Source organism: Erinaceus europaeus, chromosome 1, assembly GCF_950295315.1.
Source record: "Erinaceus europaeus chromosome 1, mEriEur2.1, whole genome shotgun sequence".
Taxonomy (NCBI): Eukaryota; Metazoa; Chordata; class Mammalia; order Eulipotyphla; family Erinaceidae; genus Erinaceus; species Erinaceus europaeus.
Window position 1 is genome coordinate 78479013 of NC_080162.1, and position 12156 is coordinate 78491168.

General features: G+C 46.6%; 1 protein-coding gene across 1 annotated transcript; it reads right to left on the minus strand.

The window, feature by feature from the left end:
• Positions 1 to 701: 701 nt before the first annotated feature.
• On the minus strand, positions 702 to 6588 carry GDF5 (growth differentiation factor 5). The gene is made up of 2 exons (XM_007522643.2): positions 5538 to 6588; positions 702 to 2280 (listed from the first exon to the last, which is right to left on the minus strand). The coding sequence occupies exons 1-2, from the start codon at positions 6160 to 6162 to the stop codon at positions 1406 to 1408; spliced, it is 1500 nt and encodes a 499-aa protein (XP_007522705.2). The 5' UTR covers positions 6163 to 6588; the 3' UTR covers positions 702 to 1405.
• Positions 6589 to 12156: the final 5568 nt, after the last annotated feature.

Sequence of the window (12156 nt, forward strand, 5' to 3'; positions counted from 1 at the left end):
CTCATGTCTGAAGCTTCAAAGTCCCAGGTTCAATCCCCTGCCCCAACATAAGCCAGAGCTGAGCAATGCTCTGGAAGACAGAGAGAGAGAGAGAGTGAGACTAGAGCATCACTCAGCTCTGACATAAGGTGGTACCAGGGATTGAAGCTGGGGCCTCTTGGAATTCAGGCATCTTAAGTGCTGTGCTCTAACACTTAGCTATCTCCCTAGCCTTAGATGATTCTTTAAATAGTAGCAAATTCATTGGGGGTGCAAGAAAGAACAGATATTGGTCAATGAAGTGGAGAAGATTTTTACTTTTTTGCCTCCAGGGCCTTATGCCTGCACAATTCCATCACTCCCATTGGACTTTTTTCCCCTTTTAATTCCAGATAGAAAGTGACAGAGAGGGTGAAAGAGCACAGCTCCTGTGATGTCATGCATGGTGCTACCATGTAGTATCAGTAATTCAAATCCAGGTCCCCCAGTGTGGTAAGATGTGCACTCTACCTGGTGAGTGATCTCCTAGTCCCTCAGAGAGTATAAAATCACCACTTTCCCTTCCCATTTAAAGTTCCCTTTTAGAGACCACAAACTTGACTCAGGAATGTCAAAGAGAAAACCCAGCTCTGTTGCTAAGCCCAGTGGAGCAGAGGGCACTCCAGACCATCAGGCCTTTGGAAAGAGGAGGAATGGGGTTAGAGGTGAGCATTGGCCCTTTCAGCCTGTACTCTCTGTCCTATTTGTTTGTTTTCTGGACTGAGAGTGGGGACTGGGTCTTGAACACCAGGACATACATGAGGCCCCCTACTTCACCTCCATGGTTCAGTCATTCTTTAAGGGACCACAGGTTCCCCTAGAGTAAACAAAAGGTTGCCATAGTTTCAGGAAGTGTTGCTTTTTTTTTTTTTATCTCATCAATGTACATTTAAACCTAATAGACTAACAGCCTCCTCACCCCTGTCCAAGCCCATTCTTTCCCACCCCTGTCCAATCAACATCTCCTCTGGCCCAGGAGCAGAAAATCACCAGGCACAATGGTAATTCAAGGAGGAGGTGGCCCCTCTGGCTCTCCCAAGAGGAACCCAGAGGCCAGGGAAAGCCAGGGAAGGAGAAGTCATGGCTGAGTCTCACTGGAAAGCAAGCTCTCCAGGGCCTCAGTCCCATTCAGAGTCTATCTTCTTGGGTCTGGCCCTGCTGATCGGCGCAGCAGAAGGAACTCATGGATGGAAAGGGACCTTTCACCCAAGTCCCACTCAGATTAGGCTGTTGGTATCCCCTTGCATGCAGACTGTGTTCCTAACTGGAGCCTCCAGACATCACCCCCCCCCGCCACCCCCCCCCAGAATTCCAGGAGTACAGGGAGGAGTCCTTGTGACCAGCATCCTAGGGATTTGCCACTCAGGAAGACAGAAAGCTAGTGCTGCTACCTGCAGCCACAGGACTCCACAACCATGTCCTCATACTGCTTATAGACCACGTTGTTGGCAGAGTCGATGAAGAGGATGCTGATGGGACTCAGCCGAGTGGGCACACAGCAGGTGGGTGGTGTGGACTCAGGGTCCATGGAGTTCATCAGGGTCTGGATGACTGCGTGGTTTGTGGGCTCTAGATGGGAGCGCAAGGGAAACTCACATAGCCCATCACAGTGGAAAGCCTCGTACTCAAGGGGTGCAATGATCCAGTCATCCCAGCCCATGTCCTTGAAGTTGACATGCAATGCCTTCCGACTGCAGCGGGCCTTGGGATTTTTGCTGGGCCGCTTGCCCTGACGTGTGGCCAGCGGGGCCCGCCGCTTGCGTCGCTGACTGAACAGGTACTCATACACAGTCTTATCATCCTGGCCAGAGCGGGCCTTAATTTCATTGAAGAACAGGTCCCGTTTCTTGGTGCGGCCAAATACCAGGAACAGAGCCTTCTCATGAACCTGCCGGGCAGCCCGGTCAAAGCCCAGGCCCCGGAGGTCCACAGCCCGGCCCCGTTCCCAGGCTTCCAGCTCCAGGCACAGCTGGGCTGAGTTCTTAAAGTTTCGGAAGAGCTTCCAGATGTCAAAAACCTCCCAGCCAGATCCGTCCAGGCCTGGCACAGAGCGCACATCCAGCAAGGCTGCTGGTTGCCGGCCACTGGGGCAGCTGGACAGCTTCAGCTGGGCAGCCCGCCCACCGCTGGGGGCCACTGGCTTGGCTGTGTCTGAGGGCTTCTTCCGCAGGATCCGTAGCTCAGCCCCTAGCAGTCCATCCTTCTCCAGGGCACTAATGTCAAACACATACCTCTGCTTCCTGACCACAGGACTTCGGTCATCTAGAGAGAACAAACACCAAGGAATCATTCCCTGCAGCCTCACCAAGGGAACTAGTCACCTCAGGGCCTCAGAGGAATGCCATTCCCCCCCCCCCCAGGAAAGCTTTCTCTAACCTCTTCCCCACTCTGGCAGAAGCCAAGACCCAAACCATGCCTTTTTCAAAATAAGGGAACCTCCTGCAGAGCCAGCCAAGTATGACTGTTATCTGTAGGAGGGGCTGTGGGTGATAGGAATGGTTCTGGGTGTTTCTATCAACGACTACACCTGTCAGAGAGTCACTGGCCTTGGAGCTGCTTTCCTACCTATCCATCTCCCATCTGTTATCTAATAGCTGAGATCACGGGGGTGGGGGGTAGGGGGCACTATACTTATTCTTGTTTGTCCAGAGGAAAAGCCTAGTGCTCAGAAAAGTTAAGTGACTTGCTCAGTGTTATCCAGCTAGGAAAAAGCAGAGTTGAAATTCTAGCCTAGAACTTTTTATATCTAATCTAGTCTTGAGTTACTTCCATTATACTGGGGTTTCACTCCTTCAAACTAACTTCTTCAGATAGAGAGACAGATGGGTAGGGTGGTTGATTGTGCACACATATTATAATGTGCAAGGACCTGGGTTCAAGCCCCTGGTCCCCACTTGCAGGGGGAAAACTTTGTGAGTGGTGGAGTAGTGTTACAGGTGTCTGTCTCTTTCTCTCCCTCTCTATTACCCCTTTCCCTCTCAACTTCTGGCTATCACCCCCTTCCTTCTCGATTTCTAGCTGTCTCTATCCTATAAACAAATAAAGATAGTTTAAAAAAAGAAAGAAAAGAAAAAGATACACAAAAGAGGAGGGAAAGGAGATAGCACAGCACTGAAGATTTCCCAGTGTTTCTGTTTAGTACAACAGGGCCTCAAACCTGAGTTGTGAGCATGGCAAAGAAGGTGCCTTCCAGATGACCTCTCTGGTCTGTCCCAAGATATTAGAATCCTTGTTTTATTTATGAGATAGAGAGGGAGAGTGACATCCCTGTGACTACAAAGCTAAAGACAAAGCTAGTCTACAGACCAGTTTCTCCAGCTTCCTAACCTAATGCTTTTGTGTGTATGTGCCTCACTATGTTGGAAATATGACTTTAAGTGACAGCTTCTGTGTATATGCATGTGTGTGATTGGCATATAAGTATGAAATAAAATGTATATGTAAGTGACACGTGCATATATGATTGGACTTCTGTGACTATATATATATATATATATATATACACACACACACACAATTGAGTTTTTGGGAAAGTCGTGGCCTAATTTCTGGGTTTTTGGTTTTGTTTTTTAAATATTTATTTTATTTATTCCCTTTTGTTGCCTTTATTGTTGTAGTTATTATTGTTGTTATTGATGTCATCGTTGTTGGATAGGACAGAGAGAAATGGAGAGAGGAAGGGAAGACAGAGAGGGGGAGAGAAAGATAGACACCTGCAGACCTGCTTCACCGCTCGTAAAGCGACTCCCCTGCAGGTGGGGAGCCAGGACTTGAACCGGTATCCTTACACTAGTCCTTGTGCTTTGTGCCACCTGCGCTTAACCTGCTGCACTACAGCCCGACTCCCGGTCTGTTGTTTTTTTTTGGACACAACATCTACTGATTTGTTCTGTTTGTTTTTGCTATTGTTATTTACTTTGCCTTTTTAGAGAATAAACTTTTTGAGAACAGGGACTGGTCTTCCCTTGTGTTATGGCTTTCCAGACAACTCAATAGATATGTAAGGAGATTCCATGCATAAATGCAGGAGGGTGTGTGTGTGTGTGTGTGTCCGCATTCTCATGCATGTGTGTGATTCACCATGTTTGTGTAAACACAGGCTGTATGTGTACAAGAAGTTTAGTATTATGTCTAAATTAGCATGTCCTCCTTCCAAAACACTAATTTGCCATTGGGAAGCACTCATATATTGCTCTGGAAGGTAACTAATTAGGCCTTTAAACTCCCCATCTCCCCCTCTCTGAGTTCTCTTAGTGCTGAGGGGCATAAGGACTTATTTTATGAGCCCTCAAGGGGTCACAGCTTTCCTTGGCCGGGCAGGCAGCCAGACCACCTCCCCCACCTCAGCCAGACCTGCTGCCTCTGAGCCTCCCCCACCCCTCTCCCCTCACAGACCAGCTCTAATGAGGAGCCCCTCCTACTTTGCCCCCCTCCCCCACCCAGTCAGCCAAACTCCTGAGAGGTATAGAACAGAGCATAGAATCACTAGTCCACCTCTCCCTTCACATGCACTGGTAAACTGAGGCCCTGGGGGTAGGGGGTAGGTGTGGAGACTTGTGGATATCCTATAAGTTGAGGAAAGGCTGGGCTAGGTGGGCAAGAAAGAGGAGAAGAAAGTAAAGCAGCTCCTCTTCTGGGTTAGTGATAAAAACTTTCTTTAGGACAGGACAAGAATGGCTCTCATAAATCACCCAGTCTTGGGGGCTTGGGGGTTGAGTGCACATATTACAATGCACAAGGACCCGGGTTCGAGCCCCCACCTGTAGGGGGGAAGCTTTGCAAGCAGTGAAGCAGGGCTACAGGTGTCTCTATCTCTTTCCCCCTCTACCTCTCCTTTCCCTCTCGATTTCTGACTGTTTTTATCCAATAAGTAAATAAAGATAATACAAAAAATTTTAAATAAAGAAAGTAATCACCCAGTCCAACCCCCACACAGTTAGGTGTACAGATGGAGACACAGACCCAGAAGGGAGAAGGAGTTTTTCCCAGGGTCACAGTGTGAGCTAGACCCTGTCTGCTGCCACCCCCCTCCCATATAGCTAAACATCACTTTATGACTCCAAGAGGCCTCAGGCACTGTCTTCACCTGCCCAGCCCTCTCTGCTCTATGACTGCAGAATCATAGGAATCTAGAGATAGTGTTTCTTTCTGCCATCTGAGAATCTACAAACCTCTGCAGCCTAGGAAGTTTAGCCATCTCACAAACGTACAGAGCATGACCTGGTATCAGAGTCTGGTACCCAACTCTGGCACTAATCAGCAGGTCCGATATTTCCTCCGAATTATGTAATCCTCTCTGTACCTTGCAGGAACGAGGCCTGGTGATCCCCAGGTACCCTCCTGCATTGGTCCCAGCAGGTGGGGAACTGGAATGTCCTTGTCTAAGAAAAGTCCAGATATCACCCCAGGCCAAATGCACCAACTATCCCCATCTACTCAGCCTTGGAACTCTGAGAGGCCCACCATGCATGCACCTGCCCCTCCCTCTGAGTTGTGCCCCTGCCACCCCGCCCCCTCACCTTGCCCTTTGTCAATAAAGCTGGTGATGGTGTTGGCCAGGCCAGCCTCCAACTTCACGCTGCTGTTGCCTCCCTTTCTGTCAGCATCAGACAGCGTCTTATACAGCGAGAGCATGTACTCATGGGGTGTGATGGGGGGCGGGCGGAACGGCTCCTTGGAGTCTCGAGGGGGCCCAGGCTCCCTGGCCTTCTTCAGCAGGAATGAGTTAGGGGCAGGTCCTGCTTTGGGGGGTGCCTTACCCCCAGGAAGCTGTCCTTTTGCAGTCACAGTCCTTGTCGCACCCTGCTTTGTCTGGGAAGGGTGTCCTGGTTTGGGTTCAGAGCCACCTGATCTGGGGGGCAGCTTTTTGAGTTCATCCTTCTTGGTCTGTGTCAAGCCTGCTGTCTGCCCGCTGCCCCCCTTTGCCCTGGCATTGGCAGTTCCCCCACCATAGCTGTGACCCCCTGGCCTGAAGATGTTCCTGGCCAGAGGGGGCCTCTCCTTGGCTTCTACTTTGGTCAGTCCTGGCCTGGCCCCCTGGGGTCTCTGACCCAAGTCAGGGGCACCCAACACAGTGCAGATGAATTCCAGGTCCAGCCAAGCCAGGTGCCAAAGCAAGAAAGTGAGGAGTTTGGGGAGTCTCATCCTCTGACCAGCCGCTGAATGACACCAAAGAGAAAGGCGGCAGCAGCGACGGTGCCTCTGGTTTGGCAGGAAAAACCATGAAAGGAGTGGACCCTCAAAAGCAGCGGCAGCAGCAGTAGCAGCAGAAGGAAAGGCTTTCTCCTCAGTCTGAGACTCTTTAAGTCTGCCGGGTGTGTGTTTGTATCCAGTCCCATAGTGGAAATGCTCTCGTATTCAGACGTGCACCGTCTCCAGTCAGCAGCTGAAAATAACTTGTTCTTGAAAGGAGAAAGCCGACCGCCCCCTTTCTCCTGCACAACTGACTGAGGGCTTGAAGGAGGCTTGTATAAGGCTGAGGGATTTTTCCAAGAAGGAAGAATGGCGTAATGCTGCCTGTGTGCTCCAGTTTTTTTGTTTTTTTTTTTTAAAGTTTTGAATCCTTTCCAGTGAAAATACTTCACACACACACACACACACACACACACACACACACACACACACTCCTGCAGGTGCTCAGAAAAATCTTTTACAAACCTGAACTCAGGAATTGGAAACGGAATTCCAACCCAAACCAATTTAATTACTCTCTGATGTCATGCTGTCTAAACTCATTTAAGTGCAATATATTTATGTGAAAAAAATCACCGCTGCCCTTTTGAGGCCATGGCTCACGGGGGCTCTTGGCACAGAGCCCCACAGCAGGACTCTAGGCTTAGGGGGCCTCTCAGTCCATGGTGTGGGCTCAGGGGTCCTCACCTCCACCTTGAGAGGCAGCCCACCCCACCTTCCTGAGGAGAGATGCTGGGGAATGAGCTCAAGGATCTTAAGCCCCAAAAGCATGGGGAGTGTATGCTTTCAGCTAAGTCCTTGGGGTGTTTTTAAAGCAGTTTCAACGCCTGTGTCTAGTCTGGGGCCTGATTTGTTGTTGGGGGACAGCACAGATGGCAGCATTTACCCACAGTTTCTCTTATTTTAATAAACTTGTGGTGACCCAGAGACAGAAAAAATACCAGTACCCCCCAACACCCCACCCCCCAAATGCCACTGACTGAGTTCAGATGATTTCTTCACACATGGGGTGGGAGGGGCTGGATGGAGGAAGGTCCAGAGTCCTCACTACCAGCCCAGTGAAAGATACACTTTACTTAGAAAGGGCTAGTTGGATCCAGAAGTGGAAGATCCAGCCTAGGACATCAGTGCCCCCTGCAGGCGACTGGCAAGAACAGGATATTCTTCTGGTAACTGCAACAGGTATGAGTCCCTGCTGTTGATATATGGAAGCCCCCTTTCCTTAGAGGGTCTGCCTCATAGAGTTCCTAGGCAACTCACCACAGGGACAGTGAGAAAGTTCTTCAGCTTGCCTGGAATACCCTTTGCTCACTTCCACGACTGGAGGAAGTTATCCTCTTCATGAGAACTTCAGCTAAAAACGCACCTCTTTTATGAAGTCTTCCATGATGCCCAGAATCAATTACTCTTCTTTTTTTCTTATATTTTACATTTTCTGCAACATTTGTCACATTATAAGAAGCTATAGTATCAGTGTAAACAGTAACCAAGTAAATTTTCTTATTAATCTGACAGGGAGTGAAATAGCTTACTTGAATAGTGTGTTACTTTGCCATGTGTGCAACCTAATTTCAAACCCAGCACCAACTACATTGAAGGAAGTTTCAGTGCTATGGAGTGTCTATCTGTCTATCCTATCTATCTAGCTAGCTAGCTAGCTAGCTATCTTAATCAGAGATTCTTAGAGCCTGCCTAATCTGTTAATACATATACATATACATATATATATATATATTCCCTTTTGTTGTCCTTGTTGTTTTATTGTTGTTACTGATGTCATCGTTGTTGGATAGGACAGAGAGAAATGGAGAGAGGAGGGGAAGACAGAGCGGGGGAGAGAAAGATAAACACCTGCAGACCTGCTTCACCGCTTGTGAAGTGACTCCCCTCTAAGTGGGGAGCCAGGGGCTTGAACCAGGACTCTTAGGCTGGTCCTTGCGCTTTGGGCCACCTGCACTTAGCCCACTGCGCTACCTACCACCTGACTCCCAATCTGTTCATACTTTAAGGTCATATACTTGTTCCCACTCAAGCAATCATCCCTGAAGCTCCTCCCTCCTCTCCACCCCCTATGTGTCACCATCTCAGAAATTACCACCTGCAACTGACTTCTAGACCTAGAATCTATCGTTCTCAGCCCTACTTTCTCTAACCCACTAAAAAGTATAAACTTTTTTTCTCTAATTCTTTTTACCACAGCAGTGTGCAGCTCTGGCCTGTGGTGGTGTCAGGGATTGAACATGGGCCCTCTGGTGCTTCAGACATAAGTGTCTGTTACATAAACCACTCTGCTATCTCTCCAGCTGGAAACAAATTCTTGTTAGATTCCCTTCCAAAAAGTCCTACTAGATCTTCTGAAAGATAAGCACTGTAAAGCTATCATCACACTGTTCTTTTTTTTCTGGTTTATTTATTTTTTAAATATGTATTTCCTTTAGTTGCCCTTGTTGGGTTTGTTTTATTTTTATTGGGGGGTTAGTGGTTTACAGTAAACACAGTTGTTGATACATGTGTAAAATTTCTCAATTTTCTGAAATACACTTTCACCCCCAGCTTAGGTCCTCCTCCATCATCATGCACCAGGATCTGAAAACCACCCATAATGTTTTACTTTGGAGCAATACACCGAGCCCAGTCCAAATTCTATTTTGTGTTTCTGTTCTTATTTCGCAACTTCTTTCTATGAGTGAGATCATCCCATATTCATCCTCTCTACTTTATATATTTTTTAAATACTTTTTAAAAATTTTAAGATTTAAAAAGTATTTATTGCATTTTTGTCACAATTGTTTTTATTGTTGTAGTTATTATTGTTGTTATTGATGTCATCGTTGTTGGATAGGACAGAGAGAAACAGCGAGAGGAGGGGAAGACAGAGAGGGGGAGAGAAAGACAGACACCTGCAGACCTGCTTCACTGCTTGTGAAGCGACTCCCCTGCAGGTGGGGAGCTAGGGACTCCAAATGGGATCCTCACACCGGTCCTTGCGCTCTGCGCCATGTGCACTTAAATCGCTGCACCATCGCCTGACTCCCTTTTTAAAATATTTTATTTGTTGATTTGCTTATCTGAGTAGAGACAGAGAGAATTTGAGAGAGGAGATAGAGAGGGAGAAAGACATTGAGACACCTGCAGTACTGCTTTACCACATGTGAAGCTTTTCTCCTGCAGCAGGGGGCTGGGGGCTTGAGCCTGGGTCCTTGGCATTGTAATATGTGCACTTAAACAGCTGCACCACCACCTGGCCCTTAACTTGTCTCATTTAACAAGATTCCTTCAAATTCCAGCCAAGATGAGGTGAAGAAGGTAAATTTATTATTCTTAATAGCTGATATATAATATATTCACAACTTTCTTAACCACTCATCTGTTTTTGGACACCTAGATTGCTTTCAAGTTTGAGCAATTACAAATTGTGCTGCTATGAACATAAGTATACACAGATCTTTTTGGATGAATGTGTTTGGTTCTTTAGACTATATCCCCGGTTATAGGTAGGTCCATTTCTAGCCTTCTGAGAGGTCTCTAGACTGCTCTCCACAGGGGTATCACACTGTTCTATACTGCCTTTCCACTTGGCAGCTTAGAGATTACCCAGTTCTTCTTCCCTTGTTGCCAACATGGTTATTTTCTTTTACTCTGCATGCTTTTTCATATTTCCAAAGTCATAAAGTAGCTCTTTATAACTGATCATCATTTTGTCTTGTACTTACTAGGCACTCTGCAAAGCCAAGTGAGTGAATATACATGACAGGCTCAAACTGCCAAGATAGTCCCTGTATAAAATCTGATAAAGAGCAAAGACTTTGGGGACAAAGGGACCATTTTGAGTCTTGATTCTCCCATATGATTGGGTGCATTGTGTGGTCTTTGGAAGTTTCTAAACCTCTCTGAAACTGTACAGGAATCATGATAGTATCTATTTCACAGGGAGTTTATGGGATTCAATAAAATGAAATACAAAAAGTGATTAGTTTACCACCTGGAAAATAGCTACTATTTTTTGAGTACTTACTCTAGTAGACTGAACTCTAGCCTTTATATCCCACTGCATTTTTATCATATTTATCTTCACAGCAACCTTATGATACAGGTTCTCTTAGTGCAGATGAATAAATTGAAATTCAGGTAGGTTAAATTATTGGTTAATCCTAATTCATGCTTTGGCATATTTTGTACCAAAGAATACTGACCTGATTTATAGAAATATAAGAAGTGAAAGGGGTGGGGGGAATCACAGTATTTGGGGTTTCAGTCACGGTTTCAACCGGTGAGCTGGGAATTTGGGGACACAAAGGTATCTCAGAATAGAGGTTATTGTTTGAGACAGGGAAATCCAAAAAATAGGGTGGGAGCAGGGAAAGGGGACTCTGAGCTTGCTTAGAAGGTCCTCTCCAGGGAGGAGCCCAGGGGACAGGCCTGGCTCTCACTATAAAGGTGACTAATCACTTCAGTCCCCTCTGGTAATTGCAACCAGATGCTGCTGCTGGCAGCGCTTCAGTCCCAACATGTTTAATTACTGGGATGCAGAGTCCCTTGGTCCCCCGTGTCCCCCTACCTCCCCCTCTCCTGTCAGCAATAATAACATCAAACTTAAGGTAGAGAACGGGAGGCTAGGAAAACTAATGGCATCGAAATAAGGGGCTGGGAGATAGCTCTCAGAGGAGTGCACCCTTTACCATGTACAAGGACCCAGGTTCAAGCTCCTGGCTCCCCATGGGAGCACCATGCATACCACCAATGGAGGGGGCTCCATGAATGGTGGAGCTATCTTGCCTCTCTCGTCACTCTCTTCTATTTCTATCTGAAATTAAAAAGTAAAATAATAATAATGATAATGTTTGCCAGGAACAGTGGAATCGAACAGGTACAAGGCACTAGTGGGCTAAAATAATAAAGAGAGAGGGAAAAAGAAACAATATAGAGGGAAAGGAAACAATCACACTTGGTTGAGAGCACACAATACCATGCTTGTGGAAAAAGGTTCAAGTCTCTGAACCCCACCTGCAGGGGAAGCTTCACAAACAGTGAAGCAAGGTGGGGGGCGGGTGGTAGCACAGTGGGTTAAGTGCACATGGCGCAAAGCACAAGGACCAATGAAAGGATCTGGTTCAAGCCCCCAGCTCCCCACCTGCAGGGGGATCACTTCACAGGCAGTGAAGCAGGTCTGCAGGTGTCTGTCTTTCTCTCCCTCGCTCTGTCTTCCCCTCCTCTCTCCATTTCTCTCTGTCCTATCCAATAACGACATCAATAATAATAACTACAACAATAATAAAACAAGGGCAACAAAAGGGAAGAAAAAGAGCCTCCAGAGTGGTCCAGGAGGTGGCGCAGTGGTAAAGTTTTGGACTCTTAAGCATGAGGTCCCGAGTTCAATCCCCAGCACCACATGTGCCAGAGTGAAGTCTGGTTCTTTCTCTCTCCTATCTTTCTCATAAATAAAATATTTTTTTTAAAAAAAGCCTCCAGAAGCAGTGGATTCGTGGTGCAGGCACTGAGCCCCAGCAATAACCCAATAACCCTGGAGGCAAAATAAATAAATAAATAAAAAGTGAAGCAGGGCTACATGTCTCTCTGTGTCTCTCCCCCAGTTTCTTTCTGTCCTATCAAATATAAAGAAAATAAAAATAAATTTTAATAAAAAGAAACAATATGTCTAGTCCCTTCTACTATGTATACATGTTTCCCCACTTTACTATCTCCCTAACTTCTCACAAAACAAAACTCATGAAGTTGGCAGGCCAGAGTATGATTATTCCTACTTCACAGATGAGCAGTGAACTAATAACAATTTTTTTACATATTTATTTATTTACTTATTTTGTTGCCCTTGTTGTTTTGATTGTTGTTGTAGTTATTGTTGTTGTTGATACACTCTTTTGCAGCTTTTCAAGCATGTGGCCATTTTCGAAGGGATTTTGAATTCATTAATCTATTCAAACCTCC

Coding starts and splice junctions, on each gene's coding strand:
- GDF5 (XM_007522643.2), bottom strand. CDS start 6,162: ATGAGACTCCCCAAACTCCTCACTTTCTTGCTTTGGCACCTGGCTTGG. Junction 2,281..5,537: donor CTTTATTGACAAAGGGCAAG/GTGAGGGGGCGG, acceptor TGTTCTCTCTAG/ATGACCGAAGTCCTGTGGTC.